The sequence below is a fragment of the Chelonia mydas genome, chromosome 12 (genome assembly GCF_015237465.2).
Source record: "Chelonia mydas isolate rCheMyd1 chromosome 12, rCheMyd1.pri.v2, whole genome shotgun sequence".
Classification (NCBI taxonomy): domain Eukaryota; kingdom Metazoa; phylum Chordata; order Testudines; family Cheloniidae; genus Chelonia; species Chelonia mydas.
Genome location: NC_051252.2, coordinates 41,504,130 through 41,523,499, shown reverse-complemented (window position 1 = coordinate 41,523,499; position 19,370 = coordinate 41,504,130). Strand labels below are relative to the sequence as shown.

The window sequence follows — 19,370 nt, the reverse complement described above, 5'->3', positions numbered from 1 at the left end:
GGGGGCAGGGCAGGGCAGGATGGGGCAGGGGGCAGGATGGGGCAGGAGGCGGGGGGCAGGGCAGGGCAGGATGGGGCAGGGGGCGGGGGGCAGGGCAGGGCAGGATGGGGCGGGGGGCGGGGGGCAGGGCAGGGCAGAGGCTCGGGGAAGAGGCAGGGCAGGATGGGGCAGGGGGCGGGGGGCAGGGCAGGGCAGGGGGCGGGGGGCAGGGCAGGGCAGGATGGGGCAGGGGGTGGGGGGCAGGGCAGGGCAGAGGCTCGGGGGCAGGGCAGGGCAGGATGGGGCGGGGGGCAGGGCAGGGCAGGGTAGAGGCTCGGGGAAGGGGCAGGGCAGGATGGGGCAGGGGGCGGGGGGCAGGGCAGGGGGCGGGGGGCAGGGCAGGGCAGGATGGGGCAGGGGGCGGGGGGCGGGGCAGGGCAGGGCAGGATGGGGCAGGGGGCGGGGGGCAGGGCAGGGCAGGGTAGAGGCTCGGGGGCAGGGCAGGGCAGGGCAGGGGGCGGGGGAAGAGGCAGGGCAGGATGGGGCAGGGCAGGGCAGGGGGCGGGGCAGGGCAGGGCAGGATGGGGCAGGGGGCGGGGGGCAGGGCAGGGCAGAGGCTCGGGGGCAGGGCAGGGCAGGATGGGGCAGGGGGCGGGGGGCAGGGCAGGGCAGAGGCTCAGGGAAGAGGCAGGGCAGGATGGGGCAGGGGGCAGGATGGGGCAGGGGCAGGGGGCGGGGGGCAGGGCAGGGCAGGATGGGGCAGGGGGCGGGGGGCAGGGCAGGGCAGGGCAGGATGGGGCAGGGGGCGGGGGGCAGGGCAGGGCAGAGGCTCGGGGAAGAGGCAGGGCAGGATGGGGCGGGGGGCAGGATGGGGCAGGGGGCGGGGGGCAGGGCAGGGCAGGGGGGGGCAGGGGGCGGGGGCAGGGCAGGGCAGAGGCTCGGGGGCAGGGCAGGATGGGGCAGGGGGTGGGGGGCAGGGCAGGGCAGAGGCTCGGGGGCAGGGCAGGGCAGGATGGGGCAGGGGGCGGGGGGCAGGGCAGGGCAGGGGCTGAGGGGGGCAGGGCAGGGCAGAGGCTCGGGGGCAGGGGTCGGGGGGCAGGGCAGGGCAGGGGCTGAGGGGGGCAGGGCAGGGCAGAGGCTCGGGGGCAGGGGTCGGGGGGCAGGGCAGGGCAGGATGGGGCAGGGGGGTGGGGGGCAGGGCAGAGGCTCGGGGGCAGGGCAGGGCAGGATGGGGCAGGGGGCGGGGGGCAGGGCAGGGCAGGATGGGGCAGGGGGCGGGGGGCAGGGCAGAGGCTCGGGGGCAGGGCAGGGCAGGATGGGGTGGGGGGCAGGGCAGGGCAGGGGGCGGGGGGCGGGGGTCGGGGCAGGGCAGGGCAGGATGGGGCGGGGGGCGGGGGGCAGGGCAGGGCAGAGGCTCGGGGAAGAGGCAGGGCAGGATGGGGCAGGGGGCGGGGGGCAGGGCAGGGCAGGGCAGGATGGGGCAGGGGGTGGGGGGCAGGGCAGGGCAGAGGCTCGGGGGCAGGGCAGGGCAGGATGGGGCGGGGGGCAGGGCAGGGCAGGGTAGAGGCTCGGGGAAGGGGCAGGGCAGGATGGGGCAGGGGGCGGGGGGCAGGGCAGGGGGCGGGGGGCAGGGCAGGGCAGGATGGGGCAGGGGGCGGGGGGCAGGGCAGGGCAGGATGGGGCAGGGGGCGGGGGGCGGGGCAGGGCAGGGCAGGATGGGGCAGGGGGCGGGGGGCAGGGCAGGGCAGGGGGCGGGGGGCAGGGCAGGATGGGGCAGGGGGCGGGGGGCAGGGCAGGGCAGGATGGGGCAGGGGGCGGGGGGCAGGGCAGGGCAGAGGCTCAGGGAAGAGGCAGGGCAGGATGGGGCAGGGGGCAGGATGGGGCAGGGGCAGGGGGCGGGGGGCAGGGCAGGGCAGGATGGGGCAGGGGGCGGGGGGCAGGGCAGGGCAGAGGCTCGGGGAAGAGGCAGGGCAGGGGGCGGGGGGCAGGATGGGGCAGGGGGGCGGGGGGCAGGGCAGGGCAGGGGGCGGGGGCAGGGCAGGATGGGGCAGGGGGCGGGGGGCAGGGCAGGGCAGAGGCTCGGGGGCAGGGCAGGATGGGGCAGGGGGTGGGGGGCAGGGCAGGGCAGAGGCTCGGGGGCAGGGCAGGGCAGGATGGGGCAGGGGGCGGGGGGCAGGGCAGGGCAGGGCAGGGGCTGAGGGGGGCAGGGCAGGGCAGAGGCTCGGGGGCAGGGGTCGGGGGGCAGGGCAGGGCAGGGGCTGAGGGGGGCAGGGCAGGGCAGAGGCTCGGGGGCAGGGGTCGGGGGGCAGGGCAGGGCAGGATGGGGCAGGGGGTGGGGGGCAGGGCAGAGGCTCGGGGGCAGGGCAGGGTAGAGGCTCGGGGGCAGGGCAGGGCAGGATGGGGCAGGGGGCGGGGGGCAGGGCAGAGGCTCAGGGGGGCAGGATGGGGTAGGGGGCGGGGGGCAGGGCAGAGGCTCGGGGGCAGGGCAGGGCAGGATGGGGCAGGGGGCGGGGGGCAGGGCAGGGCAGAGGCTCGGGGGCAGGGCAGGGCAGGATGGGGCAGGGGGCGGGGGGCAGGGCAGAGGCTCGGGGGCAGGGCAGGGCAGGATGGGGTGGGGGGCAGGGCAGGGCAGGGGGCGGGGGGCGGGGGGCAGGGCAGGGCAGGGCAGGATGGGGCGGGGGGCGGGGGGCAGGGCAGAGGCTCGGGGAAGAGGCAGGGCAGGGGGCGGGGGGCAGGATGGGGCAGGGGGCGGGGGGCAGGGCAGGGCAGGGGGTGGGGGGCAGGGCAGGGCAGGATGGGGCAGGGGGCGGGGGGCAGGGCAGAGGCTCGGGGAAGAGGCAGGGCAGGATGGGGCAGGGGGCGGGGGGCAGGGCAGAGGCTCGGGGGCAGGGCAGGGCAGGGCAGGATGGGGCAGGGGGCGGGGGGCAGGGCAGGGCAGAGGCTCGGGGGCAGGGCAGGGCAGGGCAGGAAGGGGCAGGGGGCGGGGGGCAGGGCAGGGGGCGGGGGGCAGGGCAGGGCAGGATGGGGCAGGGGTCGGGGGGCAGGGCAGAGGCTCGGGGGCAGGGCAGGGCAGGGGGCGGGGGGCAGAGCAGAGGCTCGGGGGCAGGGCAGGGCAGGGGGCGGGGGGCAGGGCAGGGCAGGATGGGGCAGGGGGCGGGGGGCAGGGCAGGGCAGAGGCTCGGGGGAAGAGGCAGGGCAGGATGGGGCAGGGGGCGGGGGGCGGGGGGCAGGGCAGGATGGGGCAGGGGGCAGGGCAGGGTAGAGGCTCGGGGGCAGGGCAGGGCAGGGCAGGGCAGGGCAGGGGGCGGGGGGCAGGGCAGGGCAGGATGGGGCAGGGGGCGGGGGGCAGGGCAGGGCAGGGCAGGGCAGGATGGGGCGGGGGGCGGGGGGCAGGGCAGGGCAGAGGCTCGGGGGCAGGGCAGGGCAGGATGGGGCAGGGGGCGGGGGGCAGGGCAGGGCAGGATGGGGCAGGGGGCGGGGGGCAGGGCAGGGCAGAGGCTCGGGGGCAGGGCAGGGCAGGATGGGGCAGGGGCAGGGGTTCGGGGGGCAGGGCAGGGCAGGGGGCGGGGGGCAGGGCAGGATGGGGCAGGGGCAGGGGTTCGGGGGGCAGGGCAGGGGTTCGGGGAGGAGGGGGCCGGGCAGGTTCCAGCTCTCCTGCTGGAGTGTCCAGCCGGTCACGGTCGGAGCGGGCCGCCTGGCGCAGCGGGATGGGTCTCCAGTGGTTCTCCTCCCTCCCCGCCCTGCCGCGCTCGTTGCTTGTTTCCAGGCTGCGCTGCTGAGACACTTTGGCGCCGTCCTCCACCAGGGAGGCTGCCCCGGTGCTGGTGCCCGCAGGGCCCGGGAGCCGTGGCTGCCCCGCGGTCTAACCCGCCCCTGCGTGCGAGCACAGCGGCAGCTTCGCTCGGTGCCCAAATCATGAGCCAGGCCCCACAAGCCGTAAGGTTGGCAGAAAAATTCGATGGTTTGTGAGATGATCAGATTGTGCCAGTCTCATGGGTTTTGGGGCCTGGCTCGTGACTTCTGACCCTTTGAGGCTCGTGAAGCTGCCTCTGCGCTCACACTCAGAGGCGCTTAAAGGCTGCTGATCCCTGTCCGCACCAGCAGTGATTCTGGCCCTCGCTACAGGCGCTCTCACCCCGCTGTCTGTCCCTTGCTCAGCAATTCATTCTGCCCCCCACACCAGCCCCTGTTCTGCAGCTCCATGGGCTCTCCCGCTCCCTTGCCCCCTTCCCAGGCTGGGTGCTGCGGGGAGCAGGGGGTGGGGCAGAGGAGCGGTCCCATTGCTCACAGGCAGGGGAAGAGGAGCTACCTTGAGCTGCTGGGCTCGCGCTGCTCCCCCTGCGAGAATGAAGTCTGCTCCAGGGGGGCTGTGGCGGGGGGGCCCTGCCTGCCCCTTGCAGCAGCCCTGATCGGCTGCTCTAGCTCAGGCAGAGGGGCTCCCGCCAAAGCAGAGCCGACCTTCACAAGGATCATGACAGACAGGCTTCAGCCCTGGCTAAAATCCTGACTGGCGAGGAAATGGTGGGAGCTGGTGACACTGCAGTGGTTAAAGCACCTGAGCCCTGTCTACACTGCAGCCTTCTTTACCCCACTCCCTGCCCTGAACATCAGTGAGGAGCCCTGATTTCCGGAGGGATGTGCCCCACGGTTCTCATGAGCCCTTTGGTTTTGTCCATTCCCCCATTTTTGAATGGTTCAGTCACCCGTCAGGGCAGAGGTGGCTCTCACTCCCCCACTTGCCCGAGAGGATACTTCTGGAAAGAAGCCTGGCAAAGGTTAGGCGAGTTTACTCTAGATGGAGAGTAAATCAGCACAGTAGACGCCACTCAAACCGGGAAAGTTCTGCCCTGTGTTGCGCACTGCACTATAAAAGCAATAGCTGCGTGGGCCGCATGCTGGTGTGCATGCCACGCACTATTTCAGGTCAACATAAAAAGGAAAAAGACACGTGACTGTCCCCTAGCAGCCTTGTGCCATATTCAGAAGAGGACAAAGCTGGGTTTTGCTGCAGCCTGATGGCTGGAGAACAGGTATTGTGCACATAAACAACGCAAACTAAAACACAGCAATTTTCATCTTGGTGGCAGCATTCCCACCTGCTGATGCGCCTCTCAGTCCACCGGCTAACTCAATTCTGCATTCCGACCTGGAAGCAAATCCAACTGCGAGAGTTTCTCCGGCAATTCCAGAATGTTTGTTAGTTGTTTTATTGCTATTTCTTGTGCTTTTGAAGCAGCTATACCCGGTGATGAGCTGCCAAAATCTTAAAGGGCTCCCTCCTCACCCCATGAGGGGGTCGTTGCCCACCCCCACCCCCGGGACTCCTGCCCCATCCAACCGCGCTGCGTTCCTTGACGTGCCCCGCCCCGGACCCCTGCCCCATCCACCCCCCTCCCCTGACTGCCCCCAGAACCAGGCAGGAGGGTCTCATGGGCCACCGTAGTGGGTGCCCACCCCACCCCTAAGAGCCAGAGGCACCTGCCAGGGGGGCGAGGTGGGGAGTCCTGGCAGTGCTTACCTGGGGCAGCTCCCAGGAAGCATCCGGCAGGTCCCTCTGGCTCCTAGGGGTGGGGGAGTGTAGCTGGGGGGAGCAGGGGGAGCGGCCGCTCCCCCACTGATCACATGAAAAGTGGTGCCTTAGGCACCGACTCCCTGGGTGCTCTGGGGCTGGAGCACCCACGGGGAAAATTGGTGGGTGCAGAGCCCCCACCGGCAGCTCCCTGCCCTGCACCTGGCCTCAGCTCACCTCTGCTCCGCTTCCGCCCCTGAACGCGCCGCCCCGCTCGGCTTCTCCGCACCCCCCCGCCCGGCTCTCCACGAATCAGCTGTTCGGCAGGAAGCTGGGGAGGGCTGAGAAGCAGGCGGTGGCTTCCCGCTCATTCCCAGGGTGGCGGAGGTGAGCTGGGGCGGGGAGCGGTTCCCCTGCGCCCCCCCCCCCGGGTTACCTGCTGCGGGGCGGGCGGCCCTCCTCGCCCCCCCCGCACCAGCTCCCCTCCGCCTACCTGGGCCTGAGCACGAAGCCGCGTCCTGCTTCTCAGCCTGCCCCGGCTTCCCGCACGAACAGCTGATTCGCGGGAAGCCGGGGGGCGGAGAAGCAGGGCGGGGTGGCGCGTTCAGGGGAGGAGGCGGAGGCGAGCTGGGGCCGAGGGTGAGGCGGGGAGCTGCTGGTGGGGGCTCTGCACCCATCAAATTTTCCCCTTGGGTGCTCCAGCCCCAGAGCACCCAGGGAGTTGGTGCCTAAGGCGCCACTTTTGGCTGGTTAAATTTAGAAGCCCTTTTAGAACTGGTTCTCCCTCGTGCAACAACCCGTTCTAAAAGGGCTTCTAAATTTAACAACCGGTTCTAGCAAACCGGCTCCAGCTCACCACTGGCTATACCTAAAGATACTCTTTGCTTCTTTCCCTTTTTCAGAACAAAACTACAGCATGCGAAAACATAAATAGGGATTTAGTTTCTGTCTTCAGACTTGTACTGAAAGGTGTCTAAAGCTTTGTCTGGTGTTAACCATCAAAATGCATTTCTGAAATTTACTGTTGTCCTGGGACATTTGCCACTTTGGAACATGAAAATGTCACTTTTTCCATGAAAAAAATAGCTTTAATTATGGTTTTTACAAATTTACAACTAACAGGTATGCATGCTCTCAGTGATCTGAATTGACTTCTGTCGAGCAGGTGCATGGCGTAGTAAGCGTTTTTCCCCCTGAAGCATTCCTACCTCCACAGTTACTGGAAAGGTGTGCTGTCTTGGCAGACGTATGAGCACTTCTTTGTATCCCACAAAATATCCTGTTTTTTTCAAATGTTCCTTAAAGGGGAAATTAAGTTAGAAAAAACATGTAAATAATGTTGAGTTGTAACACAAACCTTCAAGAGCCAGAAAACTCAAATCATTATAAAAGCAGCCATGCCTTTTTTGTTTTTTTCCCCCCGCCCTCAAGTGTTGTAAACTAGACAGGAGTGATTGGATGTAGCATGCATTCAAGCCCAGTCATTCTTATTTTTGTAGATGCAAAGCAGTACAATCTGCATCTTGCAAGATTATATACAGTGCCACTTCCTGGATGACTTTGTACATACATTCAGCAAAAAGGTCAAGATTTTCAAAAATAAGTGAGCCCCTTTTGAAAAGAGACAATTCCACACACATTGGGTCACTGGAACCTGCCGGGTGCTCAGCACTTTTGAAAAAAATCATCCCACATATTTAAGGAGCCTAAATCAGGAATTAAACAAAATAAAAAACTCCAAACCAAAAGTACCCCCCTTCCCTGAACTTTCTGGCTAGTCAATGTTCCAACCTTATTAATTAAAGAAAAAGTGTCTCCTCCCAAGCTGAGACTCTTGTAGTTTCCTGCCTCCCCTCACTGACTGTAATACTCAGGAATGAGAAGCTCCCACCTCCCAGGGAATGGTAGGATGCCCCTTGCTACAGTGAAGTCTGCAGACCGTCCAAGGTCACTATCATGTTAAAGGGCCTTCAGATCTTACCTACAATGGTTTTTAAAAAAATATTTATTCCTGTAGCTATAAATTAGAGATGAATGGGAGACCCTTGGGCTCTCATTTGCATGTGGTCCTTATGAATGAATTTCAAGGCTTTCCCACTGCAAGGGGCAGTTTTTGATAAGAGAAATGTATATGTTTACACTCAGCAGTTTACCAAGTTTTGCTCCCATTTCAGCCTCTGCTCTAGAGAGAGCGAGTGGCTCTGTTATCAAAGGAAAGCGCAGTGAGTCAACTACTTACTGTTCTTACCTTCCTTTGCTTCTGGTTTAATCAGCAGAAGAAAACATGCTAACTGGCTCATCTCTAGTTTACAGATGTGAAGTTGACCAAGGCATCAAGCTTTGTCTTTCTATCCATTAATTACAGTAATGTGCCCAGATTTCTTACACAATCATTTGGTAAAATTCAACTTTACAATGCCCTTTTCATACACAACACATCCCAAAGCTGTAATACGAATGGTGCTACTTGGCTCATTAAACACTTGGACTCCATGCTGAGAACCATGCACTCTCATACTAATGCAAACAGTGCCCATGGGCACACAAACACCCACATGCTTGTGAGGGCAAATGACTATGCACGTACACACACACACACACACCCACTTGCGAGTGCACCAGGGGCATGTGCCTACAAGTATCTCCATGAACATCTAATTTCATGCACACATGAATTCACAAACATGCACGCACACAGTCCTACCAGCGAGCGCACGGGCATGCACACACACAAAACCTTCACACATCCGGGGACATCGGAGACAAGAGCTTTTGCTCATTTTTTTTTAATGTATCACAATGAGCAGGAAACATACTTGATGAAATATTTTCAAAGGAGTATATTCAATTACCATCTACAATCAACTTAACTATGACAACAAAGTTTTTGTGACAATTTTTTTTTTTAAAGTTTTGAAAGTTCCATGTGGTTTCTGTTTCTGTTCGTCTCCATGTATTTTGGTACAGTTCGAGATCAGCATTGTTACAGTAACAAAAAGCTAACAAGACTACATTATAGAAAAACACCAAGAACATCATTTTTGGTTTCACTTGCTCTATTATTTGTACATTGCAAAGGCTGTTCATATACCTCTTCACCTCATTTACGCTTTCTGTTCTACCCAAACTTGCCCCCCCAAAACAAACAAAAAATAGTCAAAGCTTTGTGTTTCACAGTGGGCAGTATCTCAGCCAACAAACCAACCAAATTTCTGCTTCTATTTAAAATGTTTTAATTTAGTTAATTTATTTTAAAAAAAGCAAAATATATTTTCACAAACATCAACTGTGCTGGCTTGTGTTAATGCCTCTCCGTTGTCTGCATCTTCCTGCCTTGCCTGCTGCAAGGGCGCAGGTTGGCCCTCTAAACACACGCCTTACAGTGTATTTCATACTGTTGTGTGAGAAATTTGGCCATCTTCGCCTCTTTAAAAAGCTTTTAATTTAAAAATAAACAGTAATCGGCTCTGTGCTGTGTTTAAAATCTTTTCCTTGTGGGAGTTTTCGACCTCCCCCTTTTCTAGGAAAAGCAGAAGGGAGGAGACCTCAGCTCTAGGGTTCTATTTGGTGCTGTTCTAAGCAGACTGAGTAGTACCAGCTACTCGGGTCTCAGAGCTCCCTTTGGGATTGGTGTCCAGCACCAGGCCACTTTGTGGGTTTTTCTATTTGAAATAGAAAAATTTATATTATGGGGAAATTTTTAAAAAGGCTTTGAAAATGACCCCCTTCCCATAGCCTCTCAAGGAGAAGAGAGGTGCAAATTCTCAAGTGAAGGCCAGTCTGAAGGGCAGAAGTGTAGACAGATATTGAATTACTGGCATGAATTTTAGTGCTCATGAGAGTGAGAGACTAACAGCGCCGGCTACAGATTGGCTTGGTGCGAGCAGACAGGCACCATGCAAGTTTCCCAAAACAGCCTGTATGCATCTCAACCCTGACTGGCACCACACCTGGTATTCTAGTTCTGGGCCTCTCCTGAGCAGCGACGGCTAACTGTACCACAGTGTGTTAAAAGACATGGAGGTGGGGGGAGAATAGTGATCTGATGGGGAAAATTATCCTCCAAGGACTTGGTTGAAACCATCACTCATTCATCTGCGATTAAAGCAGCATTACAACCGAGGAGTCCACGTAACACCTTCAACCCCTGTGGGAATTCTGCAGCAGGAATCAGACTTTGGCAACCCTAACCCTTCTGATGTTCATCAATTTCACTTAGAGTGAGAGCACAGTAGCTCAGCCTGGGCTGGAGAAAGCGAGCAGGCCCTGCAGCCACTGCTGCATGGCACTTCAAAAGGATGAGGCAATCTCAGACTGAAAGAGTATCTAGAAATATTTAGAAAAAAATATAAGGAAATAAGTTTAAAATACTTTTTAGTGGGTGGGAAGGAAGAGGGAGAAGAAGGAGAGAGAAATTGCACTATGACCAAACGACATAATAAAAACCAAAAGAAAAGATTTCAAAAGATACCTAGCAGAATTTGACAGATAAAGGTAGTGTTAAATTGTTAACTTGTATCACACAGAGAACCAAAAACAAAACAAACAAAATATTTCTATATGATACAGACAGAGTAACATACAACAGTTAAATGGCAAAAAAAAAAAAATATATATATATATATATATATATATCATAGAATTACAAACAAGATAAAATAATGGAAAACAAAAAACTGTACAACTTTGAAATTTAAAAAATGTTCATCTCAAACACAGGGAGAAATACAAGAACTTTTGTTAAAAGAAAACAGTTTGTTAAAAGAGCAAACGCTTTGTGTACTTGTTTTCATTTTTGACACCTTATGCTACAACTGGATACTCGTATGAATATTAGATGGTACTCTCTTTAGTATTGTCTACTTAAAAAACAATTAAAAAAGGAATTTGCACTGTGCATCAGCCTAGTTAGAAATATGTACAACATTTCAAGATCTAGTCTTTCATTAAACTAAAAACAAAAATTCATAAAAATAAGAGTCCCGGCTAAAAAAATGAAATCCGCGTTTCATATCTCGGAATGCTCCAGTCTCTTGAAAAGTTGATGAGTGGCTTCAACATTGGGAAAAGAAGCCAGAGGGTGAACAATGGAACCTGCGTTCACAGTCTTCGAAGTTCCCTTTTGAAATATAAGGAGGATGAGAAGGTGAATGATTTCACACTTTCAAGGGTGGGGAGGAAGGGAGATTGTTTCTGTTGACATTTGGCTAGGGAAGTGAAATAGCAAGCATCTGTCTCCAAAATCTATATTTTAGCAGCACAAAGTTTTTCTTTTAAAGTCCAGACCATAAGAGGGGTGTGTGTGTGTGTGTGTGTGTGTGTGTTTTCCACTAACAGGAACACAGAGATTAACATAAACACAAGTGCCTCACATATGGGATTTTTTTGTTTTGTTTTTTGTTTTGCTTTCTGTACATTGCTATCTGATTCTTTGCGGGCTGCACCTCTGGGTCTCTCACCACTCAGACTGCCTAACACAAGGACAAAACTTTGAAGTAAAAACTTGTGTTTTGGTATGTTGAATTTTCATAAAGAGTTGCCTCTCTGCTTGCAGAAGAAGCACAGATAACAACCTGGGTACTTTTTTATTCTTTTCTTTATTTAAACTTAGTTTTGTTTGTTTAAATCAGAAACAAATTCTCAAGTAAAAAGAAACCTTTTTGCTCATTCTGCACCAGTGGTGAAAGGGTATGTCTTTGGATTTTATTTAAAGCATGAATTTTTTTTTGAGAAAAAATGTAACAAAAAGTTATTTTAAAAGAAGGAACAGAGTGCAGCCTAATTACACAAACAAACGCTTATAGTTTAGGAACAGAATCTTTGAAGCATTTACAAAATGAGGAAAGGAAGAGAAAAAAGGAAAACGAAAAATAAGAGATAAGTGCACAAGGGTAACAGACATAGGTAAATCGTATGTATGTCTTAAAAAGTTTCAAACCCCCAACAAAAAATATTCTGCAAGGGATCCTACTGACCCCCAAAACCCTTTGAACTTCTTTCTTTAGTTTTTATAAAATAATTATGCAACCACCCTCTAAGAAATGAAGGCAGTGACCATAAGTGGAAGATTACAGGATGGGTGAAAGGGGAATAAAGGTACAAAGGGGAGAAAAGCTTAGGCGAGTCAATGGATTGCAATCTATCTGGCTAGGAATGAACAAGACAACATCAAATGAGAAGCCGTCAGCTGGACCATACAAAAGCTAAATGTACACAAAAGGGTTTTTTCTTTTAAATCTACCATACTGCTTCAGTTCATTTCCAATGCAACAATCTACTCAACACCAAAAATGGTCATATCTATCATAAATACAGAAAGTCAGTTGTTTTAAAACTTATTTTTAAGCTCCAAGTCCTCAACACTCTTTGTGTTTTTTTTCTGAAAAGTGGGAGTGCTTAACTTTTCCCCTTGAAATTGGCTTCATCAGAAAAGCTACCCTTAAAATCCCCAGAAAGCGAAAGCAGTTCACATTGTTTTTCTCTTGAATACTTTCTGCCCATTTTAAATTAAAAAACAACCTCCCCCCCAGCCCAAAACAACCCTCCCCAAACCCAACAAAACAAAATTCTTTTCTGGAACAAAAAACAAAACAAAACACCCAAAACAAACAAAAAAAATTATATATATATATATATATATATACATACACACACACACACACACACATATATATATATATATATAAAAACAATGATTCTGAAAACAGAACAAAGTGTGAGCGATTGACCTGAGAATAAAAAGACATTACATTTCTTTTTTCTTTTAGCAAGCCATTGGTATCTGAATGCTAAGATAGCAAGAAATTTAAACTGTAGCCCGGTGGGCTGCTTTCCCATACAGTGCATGCCGGCCTTTGCTGTGCTATCAATGTGGGGGCATTATTGGAAAAGGGCAATATACAAGGGATTTAAGCTCCAAAGACATTAAGGAGGCAGTTTGGACTTTTGTCTCCCAGACCAACAGGACCTTCAAAAGGAGAAATGTAAGAGAGGTTTTTTTGTTTTGTTTTTTTATTAAAAGAAAAAAAATGTAAAACCCACCGGCATTGTTATATGGGAAAACAACCCATGCTTTTTCTTTTTTCTTTTTCTTTTTTTGGTTAGAAGCTTTGGAATTGCAGTTAGTCTATTTTTGAAATTGGTTTGTTATTAATTTTATTTAAATTCATTTTTGTATTGTTCATCTTCAAAGCTTACAATCTGAAGGTGTCCATTCCTACACTAGTTAGACCACTGTCCTTCGGGCAGCTGGGGTCTTTAGGCCCCTCCCCCGGGCTAGCCGGTCCATCTGACTTTTGGCTAAGATCCGTGTCAGACTCCTCCGAATAGTCGTCTGTTGGCATCGAGGGCTGAACCCCTGAGGTGCTGCATGAACTTGAGGTAACCGTTGGAGATGAGGAGAGAGGAGGGAAAGAAGGAGGTGGCGGCTTCCCAAGCGGAGCCCGGGAGAGCGCTTGAGGCCAAGACTTTCTGGAGGCGTGGGGGGAAGCTGAAGAGGAGGAGGAGGACAGAGGGGCTAGGGGGCTGTCGTTTGAGTGAGCGGCAGACTGCGAGGTAGATGCGGTGCTAGGATCGGGGAGGCAGGCAGAGTGAGGTAATCGACTGGGGTGCTCTTTGGCGTTTCTTGCTGCTCTGGTGATTGTTCGGTGTTTGTGAGGGGCTGACTCGAGATGCTGACTCAGGGCTTCGTCCCCGCACACTGTGCTCTCGCACGCCACGCACTGGTACGAGCTGCTGCCCTGGCCCCCGCCCGTGGGCACGTGGAGCACCATCTCCTGCAGGCTCGCCGCAGGCTGGCCGAAGCAGCAGAGGGACGTCAGGTGGTGGCTGGCCGCCTCCCGGTCGCTGAAGCCCGCCTGGCACTTGCGGCAGACCAGCTTGTACTGCACCTTTGGAACGATGAAGGGGTCACACAGGGAGTCCGCGCTGTTGCTTTCTGCTTCGGGCTCTTCTTGGGGTTTGGGCAGGAGGGGGGACACCTCACGGGGGGCGTTTTTCTGCTCTTCTTGTTTGGGGGATTCTTTGGCAGGGTCTTTGTCGGGGGCGGCAGCCCCCGGGGGGGCTGGGGTTTGGCTTCCTTTGGGCTGCGGCTGCACTTTCGGCGGCTGCTGCGGCTGCGCTTGCCTCTGCTGCTGCTGCAGCGCCTCCTGCAGGCTCTGCTGGTACTGCTGGTACTGCTGCAGCAAGGAGCCGGGGGACAGGCCGAGCAGAGCCTGCGACAGAGCGGGGCTGTAAGGGAACAGGCCCTCCATGCCGTACATGGGCTGCAGGTACCCGCTCTGCAGGGCCCCAGGAATCTGAGGGGCGTAATAGGGTGAAAAGCCTGGGACAAAGTAGGGAAGGAACTGGCTTGTAAGCAAGGCTGTGGGGTCTGAATTCAAGGCAGCCTGCAGTGCCTGAAGCTGGGCAGGCTCCACCGCATACTCCATGGTGGGCAGGGGGGCAGAAAGGGTCGCTGCAGGGGCCTCTCCTTTCTCCTTCTTGGGCCCCGGCAGGGAATCCCCTTTCCCTTTAGGCGCCTTCTCCTTCTCTTTCATCTTCTCACTTTCCTTATCCTTGCGCGGCTGCTGCTGCGGGGCCAGGGCCACGGGTGCTTGTGCTGGAGTTGGGGAGCTCAGCGCGGCGGAGGGCTGTTTATTTGGTAATCCAGACGTGGGAAGGCCAGGTGAAGGGACGCTTGTGCTGGGCAGACCCATCAGGCTGGGTTTTGGAGAAGTTAAAGCTAAAGGGGGGAAGCAACAATAAAATCACTCAGCACCATGCAGGTCTAAGAGCCCTACCGGGGGCTATGGCTGAGCAGGGAGGTCAGTCCACGGGCCAGGCTGGATCCCGGCAGCGTCACCGCAAGCAGGACAGGCCTGACGCCGGCTGCTCAGCCATGGGCCTGGCTGCAGGGGAGCAGCTCTGTAAGTGACACTTTTAACCTACAACGTGCTTTAGAAACGCGAGGTCAGGGTGCTAGCCTGGGACTCCAGAGACCTGTCTTCAATTCCCTGCTCAGCCAGACTCCCTCTGGGACCTTGGGCAAGGTCACTTGGCCTCTCTGTGCCTCAGTTCCCCCTCTGCACAATGCGGATAATAGCATTGCACTACCTCCTAGAGGGGGTGTTCACACATACAGTAAAGACTGTCAGGAGTCCAAACTCTACAGGCCAGATAAACACCGAAGAGTAATGAGTTCACCTGTCCGCTTTCCCTACCTAGTTTTGGCGACAGGGCTGTTTGACTCACCGTATTTAGCTGCCTAATACCTGGCACCAGAGATCAGCTTCCCTTACCACTCCCACAGCAATGGGCCCGACTGTCCTGACCTGTTCTGGATACAGGCAGAGCCCTGTCAGCCACGGAGGGAGAGGGGCAGAACGCCACGGCTGGACAGCAGCAGTGATGCGAGGGGGTTGGGTGCGAAGGTGCTGCAATTATTTTTCTGCTAATGAAAATAAGTTTTAGCCTAAAAATATTTCAAAATGACAAACAGCAGGAAAGAAGAGAATGGAGGAGGGGCAGACAGGGAAGGAAAGGAGTGGTGCAGAGCGAGAGAGGGGAGGGGAAAAGCAAAAGAACCGGCTAGAACAGGTACAAACGAGGAGCCCTCCTTTTCTTGTTTTCTTTGCCAGTTCACCGACTCCCACTGTTCTCCTTGAGGAAAGCAGATCTTCCCCTAACGCCAGTGTCCAACCACTGGAAGACCTCTCCCTGCCCCCACGCTCTTTTCTTAGTTTGTCAAAATCCCTCTCAATGGTTGCGGAATACAGACAAGTGTCTGCTTTCCTAGGAAATGTTACATGGATATGAAGTATAGAATCCCCTTGATACTAGAGATGCTTGGAATGTCCCTTATTTGGCCAGGACAGATGAATGTCTGCCACAATCCATTATTTAGGAACTGCTGGAGAGTGTCCAAGGGGTCGGAGAGAGAGCAGCCAGAGGAATATTGGCGAGGCCAGAGAAACCAGCAGAAAGGAATAAGCACTTGCACTGTAACTAACTTGTTTCATGTATAAAGTGATATGATGTTTGTTGTGTCCAGCCACAGGACTGGAAAAGCAAGTGAAAAAGCCGGTGATGGGGGGAGAACAGCTGGGAAACCATCATAGATAACAAGAGGGGCAGGTAAAGAGACAACAATCCACAACTCTTTCACTAGCCAACATCTTCCTTAGGCAGTCAGACCATCCAATCCAGATCAGCTAGCTAAGCGAGGAATATTGTGCACTGCAAATTGTAAGGGCTGGGAAAACTCTAAACTTCAGAGAGGCAAAAGCAGCAAATGTGTACCCCTGTTCTCCTCTCCCGTCCTGAGAAGGAACCAGTGTTCAGTGGCAAACTGGGAGAGTCTGTTTCTAAAAGCCACGCTTTACCACATGTTGAATGCCAGGCTGCAGCCAGTCACCACAATGACCTTTCCCTTCCCTGTCAGCTCTCTTTAGAGTGTAAGGCAGATATCTTCAAAGGCACCTGGCATTTCGATGGCCAATTACCAGTAAGCAGCTTGCAAAATCTCAGCCTAACCTCTTTGGGGTGGGACTATGCCCTCTTGTGTGTCCGTACATCGCCTAGTGCACCGTGGGCTCCACTGTAAACAAACACTAGGGGGTCTGTCTGCACAGCAAAGAAAATCCTGCGGCTGGCCCATGCCAGCTCACTTAAGCCTCTGGGGCGTGGGCTATGGGGCTGTTCCATTGCTGTGTAGATGTTCCAGGCTTGGCTGGAGCCCAGGCTCGGTGACCTTCCCACCTCGCAGGGTCCTAGGGTCCCAGGCTTGGGTGGGAGCCTGAACATCTACAGCCCCGCAGTTCAAGCCCCACGAGACAGTCAGCTGGTCCGGGCCAGCCAGGATGTCTAGCTGCTGAGTCTGCGAATATTAGACATCTCCTAAAACTAGGATTGGAGCCACAACTCAGATCCTTGGTCCTCTCGTTGCTGGCCTTTCTGAGATACAACAGTCAGTCACACAGCCTCATCTGACTAGGCACAGGCCTCAATTTAGAAATGCTAGTTTGTAAGAATAGAAGTAATTAACCCCACAGAAGGGATTTTTAAATATAAATAGCTATGCGTGTGCTGCTATGGACTAAGCACAAGTGACTCCTTTATGGTAGTGTTGCCAACCCTCCACGATTGTCCTTGAGTCTCCAGGAATTAAAGATTAATCTTCCATTAAAGATTATGTCATGTGATGAAATCTCCAGGAATAAGTCGAACCAAAACTGGCAACCCTACTTCTGGTGATGGTACTACATATGTTCCCAGTGTCACAACAGCCAGAAGAGCTTGTGATTAGTCAGACATCACCAACGGAATACAAGAACTGTAAGGTAACTCTTTCGGGAGGGATATAACTGGAGCATTCTCATGAATGGACCTGCTCTGGTCAGTACTGGAGACTCTTATCTTCTGCCTCTGTCCCAACCAAAAGCTGTGCCCATTCACATCAAAGCATGAAGTCATTTTCCATTTCCTGTTTTGGTGCTGGCCAACCAGATCATCCCACATCACCTGATCTGAAAGTTATCCCCTCTAATACCAGAGCTAACTAACTTCCTTCCAATTCATGTCCCATATCAATTATGAAATACCAGTCTTCCAAACACAAGGAGGGCTCCCCACTGAGAGACAGTTGCATAAACTGATCTCTGACTAATGAGGGTTAGGAGAGCCTCCTCTAAGAGCATGTTCTCCTGTCACTGCCAATCGCAGGGTTTCTTGCACCTTCCTTTGAAGCAGGTGATATTGGCCACTGTTGGAGACAGGGTACTGGACAAGAAGGACCTCTGGTTTGACCCAGACTGGCAATTCCTATATTCTTACACTTGGTTTCCTGCAGTAAATACTATAACTGGATAAATATTAATTTGAAATCTAAATAAATTTGCTTGTGTCACAGCTCTCTTTTGCCACATTCGGTCAGCTTTCGCAAGGGTAATTTTTACCAGCATGGATACCTGCCGGAAGTAAATTTAAGATTTACTGCCTGTGAACGTTTATCTGATTATAAAGGTTACCCTCCTGCATTGAGGGAAGAGAAACAATACCACATGCCTTTTGTGATGTATCACAACCAAATAACACAGCTTTAACAGCAAGCCACAGAGCACATGACATTAACAACAAGCCACAGAGCACACGGCATTTGCCAGAGATTTTCACCCGATGGTTTTTGAGAAAAAAAAAAACAGCATCTGTTTGTGGACAAACTGCAAACAAATGAAAGGCAAAACTGCACAGAATAAATTATTCCCTACACATGATTCACTTATCTCTGCTGCATACTCTTATCAAAGTCTTTCTCAAACTGGAGTTATTCCTGCAGAAGGGACCCCAGCTCCCTTCCCAGGTGCGCGGTACTTATGGGTGGTTCCTGGGGTGTGGAATAGCAGAGTCTGCTACCATCGCTTCCCCAGGCCGACACAAAGTTGTGGTACCTTGGCATTCTAGGCCTGTTTTTTTCCCCTGACTGGAAAAGAAACCAAGGAAAGTCCCAGCTTGGGGAAGCAGAAAGAAGAAAAGCCTGAGGGAGCTGCACCACGGAACTTGTCTACACTAGTCTTCCCCCCTGAAATTTCCCATGGGTGCAGCTCCACTGGTGGTAGGAAAAGTGTAGACGTGCTGGCTTTTTAACCCTTGTTACTAAAATTGGTGGGAAATGTTAGGGGAAAAAGGCCGAGTGCAAAGAAGGCCTCAAAGGAAACCAGTAACCCCACATTCCCTTTCTCTTAGAAGCTTCCCTTGATTGGGCAGGCTGGTGAGTCAAAAAACAACATACGAAGTGGGGTAACTAGAAACAGGTAATTTACTAGGCGGCAGAGGAAGCTGTTTCAATTTCTTCCAAATAACTGAAAATTCACAGTAGCAATTTGACTCTTTCTGAATGTCTGTCGTAATGCACACGAGACTCATCGTTGATGTCTCTGACAGGGACTTCTTCTACAGCTGCACAAGCCGCAGCTGTTCCTTCGTCCGAAGGGCTCAAGAGTAGAAGGGAAAGTACCTGTGCCAAGCAAAGTCATTCTGAATATCAGAAAGGATCAACCTTCTTAAACGCTCTCCAGACTAGGGAGAGCGAGGCATGGCTATTGCAAAGAACCGAACAGACTGAGTTTCTAAATTCTTCTGTCCTTATTGGGTAAAAATTCATGGATCCATAAACCTCTAATGCTGCCTCTGCCTTTCCAGGGTGGGAGGCTTTGGGCATACAGCCTTGATGTAGTTCCAAAGTTTATGCGGTATTTAGATATTCCCTTAAGGCAAGAACCTAGTATTGTGTGTGGAAGTAAATGCACCCTAATATATCCTCACAAAGGAGATGGATTAATAGTGGAACATGAAGCTGGCTAGTTTTCCCAGCAGAAGGGATAGCCAGTAACAATATAGTCTCCAGGGCTGTGAATCTTTACTCTACGGTTGTTAATAACTCGGACAAAGGGAGTTCTGCTGAAAGGGCTTATAGCATCAGTCCTGTCCCCTGCCGTTGGCACACAAGCACCTGAAAAGGAAAAGTCTCCTGATGCCTTTAAGGGGAAATAAAACCAACGCTTTCATTTTCTCATAGGCAGGGCCCATGTTTTCAGGGATCCCACAGCTGTGAGATTTGCTGCAGCAGCATCCAGCCCTTCCCGCAGATGTGTGCTGCAGAATCTATCCCTTTGTTTAGGGAAATTCCAGCCTTACAGTTACAAACTGTTCAAAGGTGAACTGAGCGCAAACTGATGCAGAATCAGGAAATACTGCAGACAGCCAGAAATAGGCCTGACTTTAAGCTGTGCCTCTTAGGAGAGACAGCTCAGGAGGTGAAAGGTCACCTTTGTACCTCCCAAAGCCTGAGCTGGGTCAGGGCAAGAGGGGCAGCATAAGGCCATTCCTGGCAGGAGAGAGCCAGCTG

General features: G+C 53.9%; 1 protein-coding gene across 5 annotated transcripts in view; it reads right to left on the bottom strand.

Annotated features, from left to right (window-relative positions):
* Window positions 1-6,560: 6,560 nt before the first annotated feature.
* Window positions 6,561-19,370, bottom strand: part of ZFHX3 (zinc finger homeobox 3) — a 285,820-nt gene continuing 273,010 nt past the window's right edge. For 4 of the 5 annotated variants that reach the window (XM_043526090.1, XM_043526089.1, XM_037877617.2 and 1 more), the window contains one exon: window positions 6,906-14,210. In XM_043526090.1, the coding sequence (XP_043382025.1) occupies window positions 12,682-14,210 (1,529 nt within the window). In that variant the 3' untranslated portion in view covers window positions 6,906-12,681. Of the gene's footprint in view, window positions 6,787-6,905; window positions 14,211-19,370 lie in introns of those variants that run through there. The other variant, XM_043526091.1, reaches the window with a different exon arrangement.